The following is a 14270-nucleotide window of genomic DNA, read 5'->3' as shown; positions in this document are numbered from 1 at the left end:
GCATGTGCTAAGCACTGTGTTACCACACTTTCAGCAAGCGTCTGTATAATGCTGTGAGACAGTAGTTGATCTTGGTTCTTTGTTGGTTCCTTATAAATTTCTGGCATTCCTGCAACAATGAAAGTGTTTTTATTCAAATGCACATAAATGCATTCAGTCCATAATAATAGTATTCATAGCCATCTATAAATAGTTGAAGAAACAATTGTATGAAATGCTTGATATTCATCCAAACCAGTTTTTGCAATTTCACTTTTAAATTCAGATTTCAGAAATAATACAACAGTGATGCTCATAAGATATTCAGATATTTTTGTTAGCTTTCATGGACAAGATGGTAGCTTCTTACAGGTACTTTCTTAAAATTACATACTCTCTTCACCAAATCTAAGAAATCCCTTTTAAATAGACACAATTATAAGAAAGAAGATGAACACACAGCATGATGTACAATTACTAAATGTGTACTTTTATATGTTTAATGACTTTTTCTTCTTTTTCTAGATACACCATCAGTTAAGATTATACCATCCACTCCTTTTCCACAAGAAGGACAGCCTTTAACTTTGACTTGTGAATCCAAAGGAAAACCACTGTAAGTGATTTAATGAGCAATAAAGTTTTCTCACATTTTCTTGTATTCTGCTTTGATTGCAGGCTTTAACTGTAGAAATCCACTGATTTTGTCTTTTCTTGATGGGCAAAGTGATCTCTAGAACAGAAAAGCCCCGAACCATGTCTTCACTAAGTGTCTGTGGAAGATTGGTCTTTTTCTTTGTCATCTAGTGAAGTTTCTGGGAAGGTTTCCAGCTGTGATCCCCCCGCCCCCCAGTAAGATATTTCAACCTGAAAGGAGCGTAGGCTTAATCAGTCACTGTTTACATCACCAGATTGATAAAAGTTATACATTGCTGAGCTTAGTTCTCCCACAGAAAACTTTGAAAATATTGAAGCATCCTCAAAATATACCCACCTTTTAAAGTTAGGTGAAGAACCATTTTCTTAATAAGGGAAATCAACTCTACATTTCTTATGTAGCAGTTTCACAAAACATAATTTGTGAATGTGATAATGCTTAGAGGGAATGTGAATGAAAGGCATCACAAGCTCAATATATCCAATTGTAAAGCATTTTATTATTAGATACATGAGTCCTAACATCAACTCTAAAACTATACTTTTTAACATTCATGTTTATAAACAGCAAACTCATAGAAAAATTTACTTTTTTTGGTACGTGCCTCTAGCGAAAACTGAACCTGGGACTCTCTGGTCCACAGGCTGACACTCCAATGTCTGAGCCAAACCGGCCAGGGCAAAAATCTACTTTTAATACAAAAATCAAATCAGTTTGGATTATCCAAATATGGATTATTCAATGATTATTTGGAAGCCATTTGATCATGCTAACATTCTAGGTCTAAAGTAATTTATTTGATTTTTAATTAACTTCCAATTGATTTTCATTTTGGTTTAAATTTTGAAAAGAGGGATTTAATTGTTCTTTGTATATAACTATGGAATAGCTTCTGTGCAAATCAACTAAAATTATTAAAAATTTGTTTCTAATACTATTTGTTATTTAAGTATAATTTTATATTATTTTATAAGAAGATTTCCTAAAGGAATTTTAAGGCAGAAGTTTGAAATTTTAACGTCCTCAATTGTATGACATTATACTCTTTTTAAAATTAACTTATTTATTTTCCTTTGAGACTACATGGAGGAACATGGAGAGTATTATCCTAAGCAAAACAAGCCAAGCAGAGAAAGACAAATATCACATGATTTCTCTTATTTGTGGAATGTAATGAATATTACAGTCTGAGAAATGGGGTAAACACAGATACGTGGAAGTAGGGTACAGACACTTCCTTTTACAGATGTTTCTCCTTTATCCCCCACTGATACTCCCCTGCCCTTCCCTCCCTGCCTTGTCCCCAGCTTTGTTGTCCATGTTAATTGTTCATGCACACGTGCATATAAGTTCTGCGGTTTATCTCCCCACCACCACTCTTCTGGAGATTGTCAGTCTGCACTCCACTTCCACGTCTCTGTGTCTACCCCTTTTCTCCACAATCTCTCCAACACTTCTTTGATGATTTGTTGATGGCAGCCATTCTGACAGGAGTGAGATGATACCTTATTGTTGTTTTAATTTGCATCTCTCTGATGAGCAGTGATGTTGAGCATTTCTTCATATGTCTCTTAGCCATTTGTATGTCCTGTTTGGAGAGGTATCTATTTAGCTCCTCTGCACATTTTTTAATTTGGTTCTTTGTCTTCCTTTTGTTGAGCTGTATGAGCACTCTATATATTTTGGAAATTAACCCCTTATTTGATATATCATTGACAATTATGCTCTCCCATACCGTGGGTTGCCTTTCCATTTTAGTGGTTATTTCTTTTACTGTGCAGAAGCTTTTTAGTTTGATGTAGTCCTGTAAGGAATCGGGGACGCCGCCGAATAAAACAGAGAAGAGACTGGAGAGCCAATCAGCCGAATAAACAGGGATCAGGCTTTATTGGGTGCACTCCGGGCGGGTTCACAGACTCCGGGGGTCGAGTCCTAGAAGCCGCGCTCAATGTAGGGGCTTGTGTCTTTTATATCTGCCTGTTGCAGCTGGAATTTGTCCCTTAGGGTTTGGCCCTGCGGGGGTTATGCATGGAGCCTCTGGAATGTGAATAGATAAGATGGGAGTTAATCTATAGCCTAGAGGCAGGCCGTTCAGGGTGGGAGACAAGGCTGAGCAAGGAGACAATGGTCTAGCACTTTGCCTGGCGCCAGTCCCCCAGGCCATCGGACATTCCCGACTCTGTGATAATGACAAAGGGGCGCAGATGTCTTTCTGGCTACTTCGAGCTGGACAGGGGCGGCGTAAGGGGAGGGGGCCCATGTCGGCATGATCCGGGCCTGAGGATCTGGTGAGAGGTTGATAATGGCTAAGAATCATGATCTCGTGCACCGTCTGGCTGGTGAGGGCCTTCAGTCGGTTTTGTAGCAGGGAGGAGAGTAGTCGCAGGAGACAGGGTCTGAAGGCTAGGGCTAGAAAAAGGAGAGTTAGGGGACCCATAAGCGGTAAAACCCAGTGTGCCCAGTTGGAATCGAGCCAGGTGCTCCAAGATTGATCTCGCCTTTCCCAAATGCGTTGTGCTCTTTCTTTTAAATTATTGGCAGCATTTCGGACGAGGCCTGACTGGTTAAGATAGAAGCAGCATTGCTCTTCTAGGAAAACACATATACCTCCCTTTTCTGCAGTGAGGAAATCTAGGCCCCTTCGATTTTGAAGGGTGACTGCTGCTAAGGAGTCTAGTTGATCTTGGATGCTGAGAAGGGTGGAGGCTATTTCTTCTAAAGAATTTTGTGGGTCTTCAGATAGGATGTGGAAATATGATAGAGAGGTTCCTAGCCCACCTGCCCCGAGTCCCAAAACTCCTGTAATGCTTAGGGCAGTGAGGAGGGGTACCAGCTGTATAGCCCGTTTGTGTCTTCTTGTATTAATCAGGGTGACGTCGGGAACAGGCAGGAAGGCGTCCTGGGGGACTATATTGATGTTGGGGGTGAGATATACCAAGGTGCAGGTGCCGGTCCAGTTAGTGGGGAGACACATATAGGTGGTGGACCCACACATAAAGAAGGCACCGGCCTCTGTAAGGCAGGCCGAGAAGTGTAAGGAGAAGAGGTGTATTAAGGGTTGGGTCCATCTTACTGTTTCTGCCTCCCAGACGGTGAGAGTAGAGGATAAGGCTGCTCCGATAAGCGGAGAGAGGCCGGCAGTGCGCTGCTGGGTGCACTGGTATCTCTTTTTGGAGCGTAACCAGGGATGTATATTGTCTGTGGGGTATGAGCAATTATGGCCAGTAGTAGACACCTGAGGAGCCCCCCAAAAAACAGACCTCGTTTGTGAAAAGCCCGTTGGCTTCAGGGGAGATGGCATAATCCACCCAGTTATTCTGGTGGTCCCAGGTGTGAGAGATGGTTATGGTGGTGTTGCAATGCTGGGAAGCTAGGCTTCTGAGGGACACGTTGCCCCCTTGAGCCGAGAAGCATAAGGGAGCCTGGGTTAGGAGGGGGGTGTTTATGGTTACTGGGCCATGGACGGGCGAAGTGGAGCCCTGAAATTGGGTGAGTCATTGAATATAGGACTGGAAGAGTTTATTCGCCCGGTTGGCAGCAGAGGTGGGGTATCCACCAATTAAGGTGTCTGCTCTTTCAAAGAAGGTGGCTCCTTTCTGTACCTTATAGGGCAGAGTAACCTGGAGCTTTGAGGCCTCATATTCAGGTATGGGTATGGCAGAGTAGGCTGAGGAAGACAGGGATAGGCAGACCCAACAGTCAGGCGCAAATGTGGAGTTGGCCTTATAGAGGAGGCGTTGGGTCAAATTCAGGGTATGGAACAGATGGGAGGATTCCAGAAGCGAAGGAGAGAAGGTGGCAAGAGTGAGGGGCGAGGCCCAGAGTCAGACTTATCATGGATGATCCAATTAGGGCGTCTTGTGTATTCTGATTTTCATCGGCCCCAATGGAGTGCAGGTGAGGCGAGGCTCCAGGACTGGTTGCTCTTCTGGAATAGGGGCTTTCTTTATCCTAGAGAGATGGATCCAGGCGGAGATCCCCAACACCTTAACTGCAGAGGGAGTAGTCAGAATAACGGTGTACGGTCCCTCCCATTTAGGGTGTAGGGGTCGGGGAGAGAGGGTCCTGATTAGTACCCGGTCTCCAGGTGAAATGGGTTGGGAGAGCTCCGATCCCAGGTCAGGTCCAGGTTTAGGAAGGGTACGGTTAGCATGTTCTCGGATGAGGGAGCGAAGGAGGGAGAGGTAGGGCAGGTATGAGGCCAGAGGGGGTGGGGAGTCTATAGACGGAGTAGGAAGGAGGAAGGGTCTTCCGTATAGAAGTTCAAACGGACTGAGGTGAGAGGGTCCCCGAGGTGCGGCTCGAAGACGGGTAAGGGCCAGGGGTAGCAGGTCAGGCCAGGACTGTCGGAGTTCCAGGCTGAGTTTGGTTAGATGTTCCTTGATGAGGCCGTTGGCCCGCTCAACCTTACCCGAGGACTGGGGGTGATAGGCTGCATGTAGTTTCCATTTGATGCCAAGAGAGACCGAGACCGCTTCAGTGACCTTGGAGATGAAAGCTGGCCCGTTGTCTGATTGTATGGAGTTTGGCAGCCCAAAGCGAGGGATGATGTCTTTCAGGAGGTGAGTGGCTATGGTTTCTGCAGTCTCTGAGGCGGTTGGGAGGGCCTCGATCCAACCTGAAAAAGTATCAACCATGGTTAAAAGATTTTAGTTGTTTGTGTTTAGGCATATGAGTGAAGTCTATCTGCCAGTCTTGTCCTGGCAGGTGACCCCGCATTTGGCGTAGGGGCCTGCGCACATGGCAAGCTCCTTGGCTGTTGGACCTGGAACAGACAGAACATGAGGCATGTGCGGCCTGGATAGCCGGCCGGAGTTTGTCAGGGTGGAGGATTGGGGATAAGAATCGGTGAAGGGCGTCGGGGCCTATGTGGAGAGACTTGTGGATCTCCGACAGTATTTACAGTCTTTGGGCGTCTGGAAGAATTAGGAGGTCGTCTTGAAAGGCCCATCCATCCTTGAAGTGGACCCCGGGAGAAGACTGGAGAGACTTTAATTCTGTGGCTGAGTATTAGGGAGTGTAGGAGCCTGAAAGAAAACAGATAGCAGGAGCCCGCCCCAGGCGAGCGGTGGATCGGGCCGTTTTATCAGCGAAAGCATTTCCCTTAGCTACAGGAGAGTTCGAAGTCTGGTGGCCCCGGCAGTGAATAACAGCTACCTGCAGGGGGAGCTGGATGGCTCGGATGAGTTTTTCGATGAGTTTTCCATTTATTATTTCCGGGGTGCCTTTGGTGGTGAGGAAGCCTCGTTCCTTCCAGATCATACAGTGGGAATGTGCGATCAGAAAGAAATATTTGGAGTCAGTGTAGATGTTGACTATTTTATCTTTAGCCCATATGAGAGCACGGGTTAAAGCAATCAGTTCAGCCTGTTGTGAGGTGGTCCCCGTGGGAAGCTGTCGGCTTCAATGATGTTAGAGTCAGTAACTACAGCATAGGCCGCCTGTCTGGTCCCGGAGGGGTCCAGGATGGAGCTGCCATCAATATAGAGAGTGTGGTGGGCGTTAGGCAAGGGATGGTCAGCCAGGTCAGGCCGGGGAGACTGATGATGTTCCAGGATTTCTAAGCAGGAGTGTGTGGGGACTTGCTGGTCTGAGGCAGGCAGAAGGGTTGCTGGGTTGAGGGAGCCACAGCTTGAAAGAGAGACTGAAGGGTTTTCTATAAAGAGGAGATGGTACAATTGAAGTCTAGAGGGCCCAAGGTGGGCCAGGGCCTGATGCGAGAGGAGGTCGGTAAGGCGGTGGGGGGAGAAAACCTGGAGAGGCTGTTGCAGGTTGATCTTCAGAGCCTCCGTGGTGAGTTCTGCCGCTGCTGCGAGGGCCCGGAGGCAAGGCTGCCATCCACGAACAGTGGGGTCCAGCTGCTTTGAGAGGTAAGCAACAGGGACCAGGGTGGGGCCAAGTGGCTGAACCAGGACCCCTATGGCTAAGTGATGTTTTTCGTCTGTATAGAGGAGAAAAGGTCGTTGGGGATTGGGGAGAGCAAGAGCTGAGGCAGAGCACAAAGCCTCAAGGAGGGTCTGGAAAGCCCGGCGGACCTCCTTAGGGGAGGTCAGGGGTCCCTTGGGGGTGTCTCTGGCTGCCTGGTAGAGTGGTCTGGCTAGGAGGGCAAAATTGGGGATCCAGTGCCTGAAGAACCCCATAAGCCCAAGAAAGGACTGAATTTCCATTGCCGAAGGTTGTAAGTCCCTAAGGGCCTGCAACCTGTCGGAGGTGATTGCCCGGTGTGTCGGAGTGACAAGGAGCCCTAAATAGGTCACCGAGGGAGTCGCGATCTGGGCTTTCTGTGCAGACACCCGGTAACCCTTGGTGTAAAGAAAATTGAGGAGAGTGGTGGTGGCTGAGATATTATCTCCTCAGAGGGGGAGCAGATGAGAAGATCGTCTACATATTGGAGAAGAGTGGATGGGGGACAGATCACATTCCCTTAAGTCCTGAGCAAGAGCCTGACCAAAGAGGTGCGGACTGTCTCGGAATCCTTGAGGGAGGACAGTCCATGTGAACTGTTGGGAAATATTGGAGACCGGATCTTCCCAGGTGAAAGCAAAGAGAAAATAGGAATCAGGATGTAGCGGGATGGTAAGGAAAGCATCCTTTAGGTCAAGAACCGAGAAATGAGTAGTATGGGGGGGAATATGAGAGAGGAGGGTGTAGGGGTTTGGGACTACAGGGGAGATGGGTATGACCGCTGAATTAATTATGCGAAGGTCTTGGACAAGGCGGTACTGCCCCGAGGGTTTCTTAACAGGCAGAATGGGGGAGTTACAGGGGGAGTTGGTAGGAATGAGGAGGCCCTGGCTTCTGAGTTTAGATATAATGGGGTGGAGTCCTAGTCGGTGAGCCTGAGAGATGGGAAATTGGGGGCAATTGGTGTAAGATGATGGGTTTTTTAATTTGATGAGGATGGGGGCGTGATGTGAGGCAACCGAGGGGGTGTTTGTGTCCCAGACTCCAGGGTGGACTGCCGGTAAGAGCTGGACCGCGGAAGCTGAGGCAGTAGCCTGGGTAGGGCCAGAGAGTAAAGCTATTAGATGCGGCTGCTGGGGGAGGAAAGAGATGGTAGTATGGAGTTTAGATAAGATATCTCTCCCCAAGAGTGGAACTGGGCAGGCAGGCATTACTAAAAAGGAATGGGAGAACGGGTAGCCTTCGAAGATGCAGTTAAGTAGGGCCGTTCGTTTGGGGGTTGTAGGGAGCCCATCAATTCCCATAACCGAGACCTGGCAAGGAAAAGTGAGGCCCGAATGGGAGGGGAGGACAGAGTAGGTAGCCCCCGTGTCTATTAAGAAGGAAATAGACTTAACCGCTACCTGGAGCATGACCCTGGGCTTGGCGAGGGTGACTGGAGTCACAGAACCAGGGCCGCCTCAGTCGTCCATGAGCCCTAGTAGCTCCATTGCTGGGAAATCCTGGGTCTCATTTCCCCAGCATTGAGGTGCTGAGGATTGAGCCAGGGTCGGGCAGTCCGACTTCCAGTGTCCCATTTGTTTGCATTGGGGGCAGGGCTTGGTAGGTGGCCTGGGCTGTGGGCAGGCTTTGGCCCAGTGGCCTTCCTTGCCACATTTGAAACAGGCGCCTGGAGGTGAGCGAGGTCCCCCTTTTGGGGCCTGGTGTCTTTTCGGGTTCCCTGCCAGCCGGAGGGCAGCTACCAGAGCCTGGGTTTGGAGGCTTACCTTCTGCTGGAGCCTCGCCTGGCGGGCTGCTTCAGCCGTCTCCTCCCGGGCATTAAAAACCTTAAAGGCCATTTTTACCAGGTCTTGGATGGGAGTTTCAGGGCCCTCCTCAACCTTCTTGAGCTTCTTTCTGATATAAGGGGTGGACTGGGAAATGAAGTGGGAGGCAAGGACAGTGGCCCCATTTGGGGACCCCGGGTCCAGGCGGGTGTATTTGACTAGGGCATCCTGAAGTCGGTTAAGGAAGAGAGCTGGATTCTCATCAAAGTGCTGGGTGATTTCTCTCATTTTATCATAGTTGACTACCTTGTTGGAAACCACATCCATGCCTCGAAGGAGATATCGGAGCATGAGGTTCCGGCGCAGGATGTTAGAGCCAGGGCCGGCCTGATAATTCCAGGCAGGATCATCCTGGGGAACCGCTTCATTGCCAAGGGGGACAGTATTGTCCACCAGGTGGTCCCTATCTGCCTGCTGCCGGGCCGCCGCAGAAATGCGCTCATATTCCTCAGGAGTTAGGGTGGAGGCGCAAATGACCCGAATATCATGCCAGGTCAGGTCATATGTCTGGGTGAGATAGCGGAATTCACGGATGTAAAGGGAAGGTTCCGCCAAAAAAGAGCCCAGGCGCCTCTCGATTTGGGAAAGGTCTTGCAAGGAAAAGGGAACGTGAACCCGTACAAGGCCCTCAGCACCCGTGACTTCTCGAAGAGGGGCAAGGAGAGAGGGCCCTTGGGAGTGAGTATGAGCGGAGACAGGGGACCCAAGGGGATCCTCGGGAAGAGGGGCTGTGGGAGAGGAGAGAGGTGGGTCCTGAGGAGGCTGGCGGACCAGGGGCGGCGCTAGGTGACCTGGGAGATCATTAGGAAGGGGGTAGGGAGGAGAATCAGTGGGGGTAGTTTTAGATGAATGAGGGGCTGTCTTAGCCAGAAGGATCTGCAGGGTACAGCAGTGGGAACACAGGTTGGGGCGGGAACGGAGGTCCCAAAAGGCCTGAATATAAGGGATCTCAGAGTCCTTCCCTGTGCGCCGGCAAAAGTCATCTAAGTCATGAAGGACATTGAAATCAAAGGTGCCCATCGGGGGCCATCGCGACTGATTGTCTAGAGTATATTGGGGCCAGGCGACCTGGGATAGGAAGATTAATTTTTTCTTCGGGAGAGTCTGAGTGTATCCCAATTTGGCGAAATTTTGGAGTAGACATCCCAGAGGGGTCTTGGGGTCAGGCTTGGATTTGGAATTACCCATGAGGCAAATTTAGTAGGGGGACTGATTCTCGGGGAGCAGACGTTAGTAAGGCGTCCCTGACAAACGTTCGTTCCCGGACGGAATCGGGTGAGAAGCAACCCTATGGGCGTCCCCAAGGGAAGCTTCTACCCTGGGACGAAGGAGTCCCGGAGAGAAGCGGGGGTCATCCTGGCTTGGCCAAGTCTAGGACAGGAGACCCGGAGAGGAGAACCAGTACCCTTAGAGAGCCAAAAATGACTTACAGTCTGTTGTATTCAGAGGGCAACTCCGGATCCGAGCCTGGAAATCGGTGGCGGCGCTGGGAGAGGAGGGGGACTCTCGGCCCCGGGGTGGGCTGGGTCGCCAATTCCTCCTCCCGGGTTTCGGCACCAGATGTAAGGAATCGGGGGCGCCGCCGAATAAAACAGAGAAGAGACTGGAGAGCCAATCAGCCGAATAAACAGGGATCAGGCTTTATTGGGTGCACTCCAGGCGGGTTCACAGACTCCGGGGGTCGAGTCCTAGAAGCCGCGCTCAATGTAGGGGCTTGTGTCTTTTATATCTGCCTGTTGCAGCTGGAATTTGTCCCTTAGGGTTTGGCCCTGCGGGGGTTATGCATGGAGCCTCTGGAATATGAATAGATAAGATGGGAGTTAATCTATAGCCTAGAGGCAGGCCGTTCAGGGTGGGAGACAAGGCTGAGCAAGGAGACAATGGTCAAGCACTTTGCCTGGCGCCAGTCCCCCAGGCCATCGGACAGTCCCATGTGTTCATTTTCTCCTTTGTTTCTGTTGCCTTAGGTGATGTATCAGTGAAAATTCTGCTGCGTATGATGTCTGAAATTTTGTTGCCTACATTTTCTTCTAGGATTTTTATGAATTCAGGTTCACATTTAAGTCTTTTATCCATTTTGAGTTTATTCTTGTGTAGGGTGTAGGTTGATGGTCTAGTCTCATTTTCTTTTTTTTTTTTTGCATATAGCTGTCCAATTTTCCCAACACCATTTATTAAAGAGGCTGTCTTTATTCTACTGTATGCTCTTGCCACCTTTGTCAAATATTAATTGAGCATATTGTCTTGGGTCCATTTCTGGGTTCTCTATACTGTTTTATTGATCTATCTGCCTGTTCTTGTGCCAGTACCAAGCTGTTTTGATTACAGTGGCTTTGTAGTATAACCTGAAATCTGGTAATGTGGTCCCTCCAACTTTGTTCTTTTTTTCAAGATTGCTGTGGCTATTTGGGGTCTTTTTTGGTTCCATATGAACTTTTGAAGTATTTGTTCTAGGCATTATACTTTTTAACACACCAATACTATTTATGCATTCTTTATCAGTTTTGGCATTTTGAAACTTCTTTCTTTCTGTAATTATTTATTAGAGGTATAAATATGTAAATTTAGAGAGTATATTGTGAATATAGTAATTTCCTTTATCTTTTAAGAAAAAGTTAAAGTGTTTTAAACCTTGAAAAGAAAACGTTTTTTTCCTAGTAGCTTTACTTCCTATATAGTTCTTACTCTAATAGTTCTTACCACTGATAAGATTAAATTGCTTGTAGAAAACATTTTTCAACTACAGTATGTTATCAAAATGTGACAGTGCATACTAGTACCAAAGTCTCCATGAGAGCTTTGGGCTACAAGTTCAGTACTTTCGATAGGGACAAAAGTATAGCAGACCCTTGTCAGCTTCAGACATACTTAAATCCTAATTTATTTATTCCTGATTCTGTACATCTAACACCAGAAACTTTCCAACTCGCCCTTACATGTTCACTCCTGTTCCTTTCGCTTATTATTTTCCAACTCTGTCTGTTCCTCTTCCTCTCTTTTTATGCCTCTGTTTTTTTTGTTCATTTCTGTTCTCCCTTATAACCTCAGGGGTCAGCGTATGGCACTATGAAGGAACATGGTCAGGATCAGGATGTGGCAAAGGGTTTTTGCTTTTACTTCTCTTCATAGTTCTGCCCCCAAGGACATGCATGCACATTTGTAGTATGTGTACAACTTATGCAGTTAAAATGAAGATGGGAAATAAGTGCAATGTTTGGAAATAAATACTTCCCTGCTCAAACAGCATCCTTTCCCTATCCATGATCTAGTCATTGAGTCTATATTTACTCCAAACATTTTGAATATGTGAATGATCAGATTGTGAGATCTATGTAATTAGATATGTCAGTAGTCCGTTTCCATTAGCTGAGCTGTGGATGAATAGGTGAGCCTACCAAGGATCTCTCTTCTAACTACCTAAAAATAAGCTTGGCTATGTACTTCTGCACTGCAAATGAATGAAAAGTATATTCATATCTTATTTATTTGTTCATTTTAAGAATATAAAGGTTCCAGAAGTTCAAAAAATAGAAAATGTGTTCTTTCTCAGAAGAATACTGATTAATATCAGTTTATAAATAGGTAAAAGAAATAAGAAAGGCTCCTTATTCTACAGAAGAGAAAACTAAAGCTGAATAAATGTAAACTAAATTTTTCTGATTCATCCAGATTTAAAATGGATGAGTCAGATTTAAACTTAGTTCAAGCATTGCCCGAAGTTCACATTCTTTCAGCTGTTTTCTGAGACTCCCATTGCTGAGTCTAAATGGTCAGTTATGTTACTCAAAGGAACTTCTGAAAAACAGATGTGCCTTGGAATAATGTTCAGCACTGAAGCTGAACCCACAGAAGCTTGAAGGTGAAGAATTAGCTAGTGTCAAGACACATTACTCCTGCCATCTCTTTTATCACACTTTCTTCTAATTATTTTTCCTTTATTGATTTTAGAGAGAGAGGAAGGGAGAGGGAGAGAGAGATAGAAACATCAATGAGAGAGAACATCGATTGGCCACTTCCTGCATGCCCCTCACTGGAGATTAGGCCCACAACCTGGGCATGTGTCCTGACCGGGAATGGAACTGTCGACCTCTTGGTGCATGGGTTGATGTTCAACCAGTGAGCCACACTGGCCGGACTCACACTTCTTTCTATATTCATCCCCTTTCTCAAAACTTGCCAGATTCCTACCAAACTGACCATTTCTGGCATGAGTTTACAGCCATAAAAAAGTAAATAAATAAAAAATAAAAAAACCTCTAATTAGTATAGTAATATCTCTTGGCAATTAACTCAAGCTCTGCTCCATAAGGACTGGAATAGTCATTATATTCTGTCTTTATCCTTATAGGCCCCGATATTGCATTCTGTATGCCGCGGGACAGAAGGCAATGTGTATTAAGTTATTTGCTTATATTATATTCTCATCCCAACTTTGTTTTTACTGATTGTTTCCCTTGTATTCTGCCAGGACATTGACATTAAAGGTATAGCCAACATAAAATTCACTCTTCTGCAGTTTCCAGGTAACTATAATTTCCAGTAAATGCAGGCATTAACTCCTTTAAAGACAGACTAATTTCTAGCCTCTCTTTAGTTTATGTTATATCTCCAACAGTGCTAGATGAGGCAGATAGGACAAAAAATAAGGGGAGACTGAAAAGAAATCATTGGATTTTCCCAGAAGGAAATCTTACTGATCATAACGAAAACAGTCTCACCAGAGCAGAGAGAACAGAAGGCAAATTGAAATGGATTAATCAGGGAAATAGTAGGTGGTAGAGAAGCAAGGATCATGGGAGGGTCACCCATTTTAGAAAATGATTTAGAAAAAAATAAAAGAGAAAAAGGAAATAAATTTATGTCAAACAAAAATTATAAAATAAAAAAATAATAGGAAGACTGTTCATACTTCAAGATAGGATCAAAAAAGTCAACCAAGTGTGGCAGTAAAAATGAAGGATGTGATATCACAATACCCAATGGACAGGTTTCCTATTTTACTGCCAAATTTCCACTCTATTACTTTGGAGCTATTACACCTGATTCCCCATTTTGTTATTTTGGAACCTCTGAGAAGCAACACTCTGTCTCAGCTTCTGATTGGCTCCCAAAACACTTAATTTCCATTATCTCTTCATTTACCTGATCCACTTTTAATGAACAGGTGGGAATCAGAAATGGCTAATGGATACATGAGTCTTTACATCGTGTAGTTGACTTAAATAATATCCTTAATCCCTTACTAAATACCGTTTCCTTCAAAATGTTTGACCGTTTGTGATTTCCTCAAGGAAGAGTTATTCAGGGTTGCTGTCTTTTGTATAAATCACAGATGATGGTGTGGCTCACCTTGTACTGAGACTTCTGTTCTGAACCTGCCATCCTGTGTGCTAATGTTGTTTTTTTTGTTCTAAATGCGAGGGCCCCTGTGACTGTTTATGAACAACCATGCCTTATTTGCCTGCTTTGGCTGAAGCCTTTTGCTGTTTTCCCATTGAACAGCTGCATAACTTGGGCCAGGACCAAATTTCTCCACTTGACATTACTATAGAGGCATTCTATTCTTTCCTTAAAAGAGAGATTACTGTGCTTGTCTGTCTATTGTTTTAATTTTAGTTTAAAGTGAGGACCAAGCTAATGCCAACTACTTTTCTTTCAAGTCCCCAGAGTTTCTGCAACCTTCTTTTTTGGCTGAATTCCCAGACAGCTTTCAGGCAGCAGCATTCTCCTTCATAGAAGGAGAGAGAGGGAGGAAAAATGCTGTTATATTACATTAAAGTCATGACCTTAAAAGGTGTAGGGTTGCACCCCCACATGCTAGAACCAAAGAATTATCATTTATTTTAATCCAATATTTAACACCTTTTAAATATACATCAGCAAAGCAATGGGACATTTTCAGT

General features: G+C 45.8%; 1 protein-coding gene across 1 annotated transcript in view; it reads left to right on the top strand.

Moving 5' to 3' along the window:
• CADM2 (cell adhesion molecule 2) overlaps positions 1-14270 on the top strand; it is a gene marked incomplete at its 5' end in the record, with an annotated part of 301193 nt that overhangs the window by 157168 nt on the left and 129755 nt on the right. The window contains one exon of the mRNA XM_036242525.1: positions 505-595. Within this exon, the coding sequence (XP_036098418.1) occupies positions 505-595 (91 nt within the window). The remainder of the gene's footprint in view (positions 1-504; positions 596-14270) is intronic.

The sequence above is a fragment of the Molossus molossus genome, unplaced genomic scaffold (assembly GCF_014108415.1).
Source record: "Molossus molossus isolate mMolMol1 unplaced genomic scaffold, mMolMol1.p scaffold_m16_p_5, whole genome shotgun sequence".
NCBI lineage: Eukaryota > Metazoa > Chordata > Mammalia > Chiroptera > Molossidae > Molossus > Molossus molossus.
This window is presented reverse-complemented; position numbering and strand designations above follow the sequence as displayed.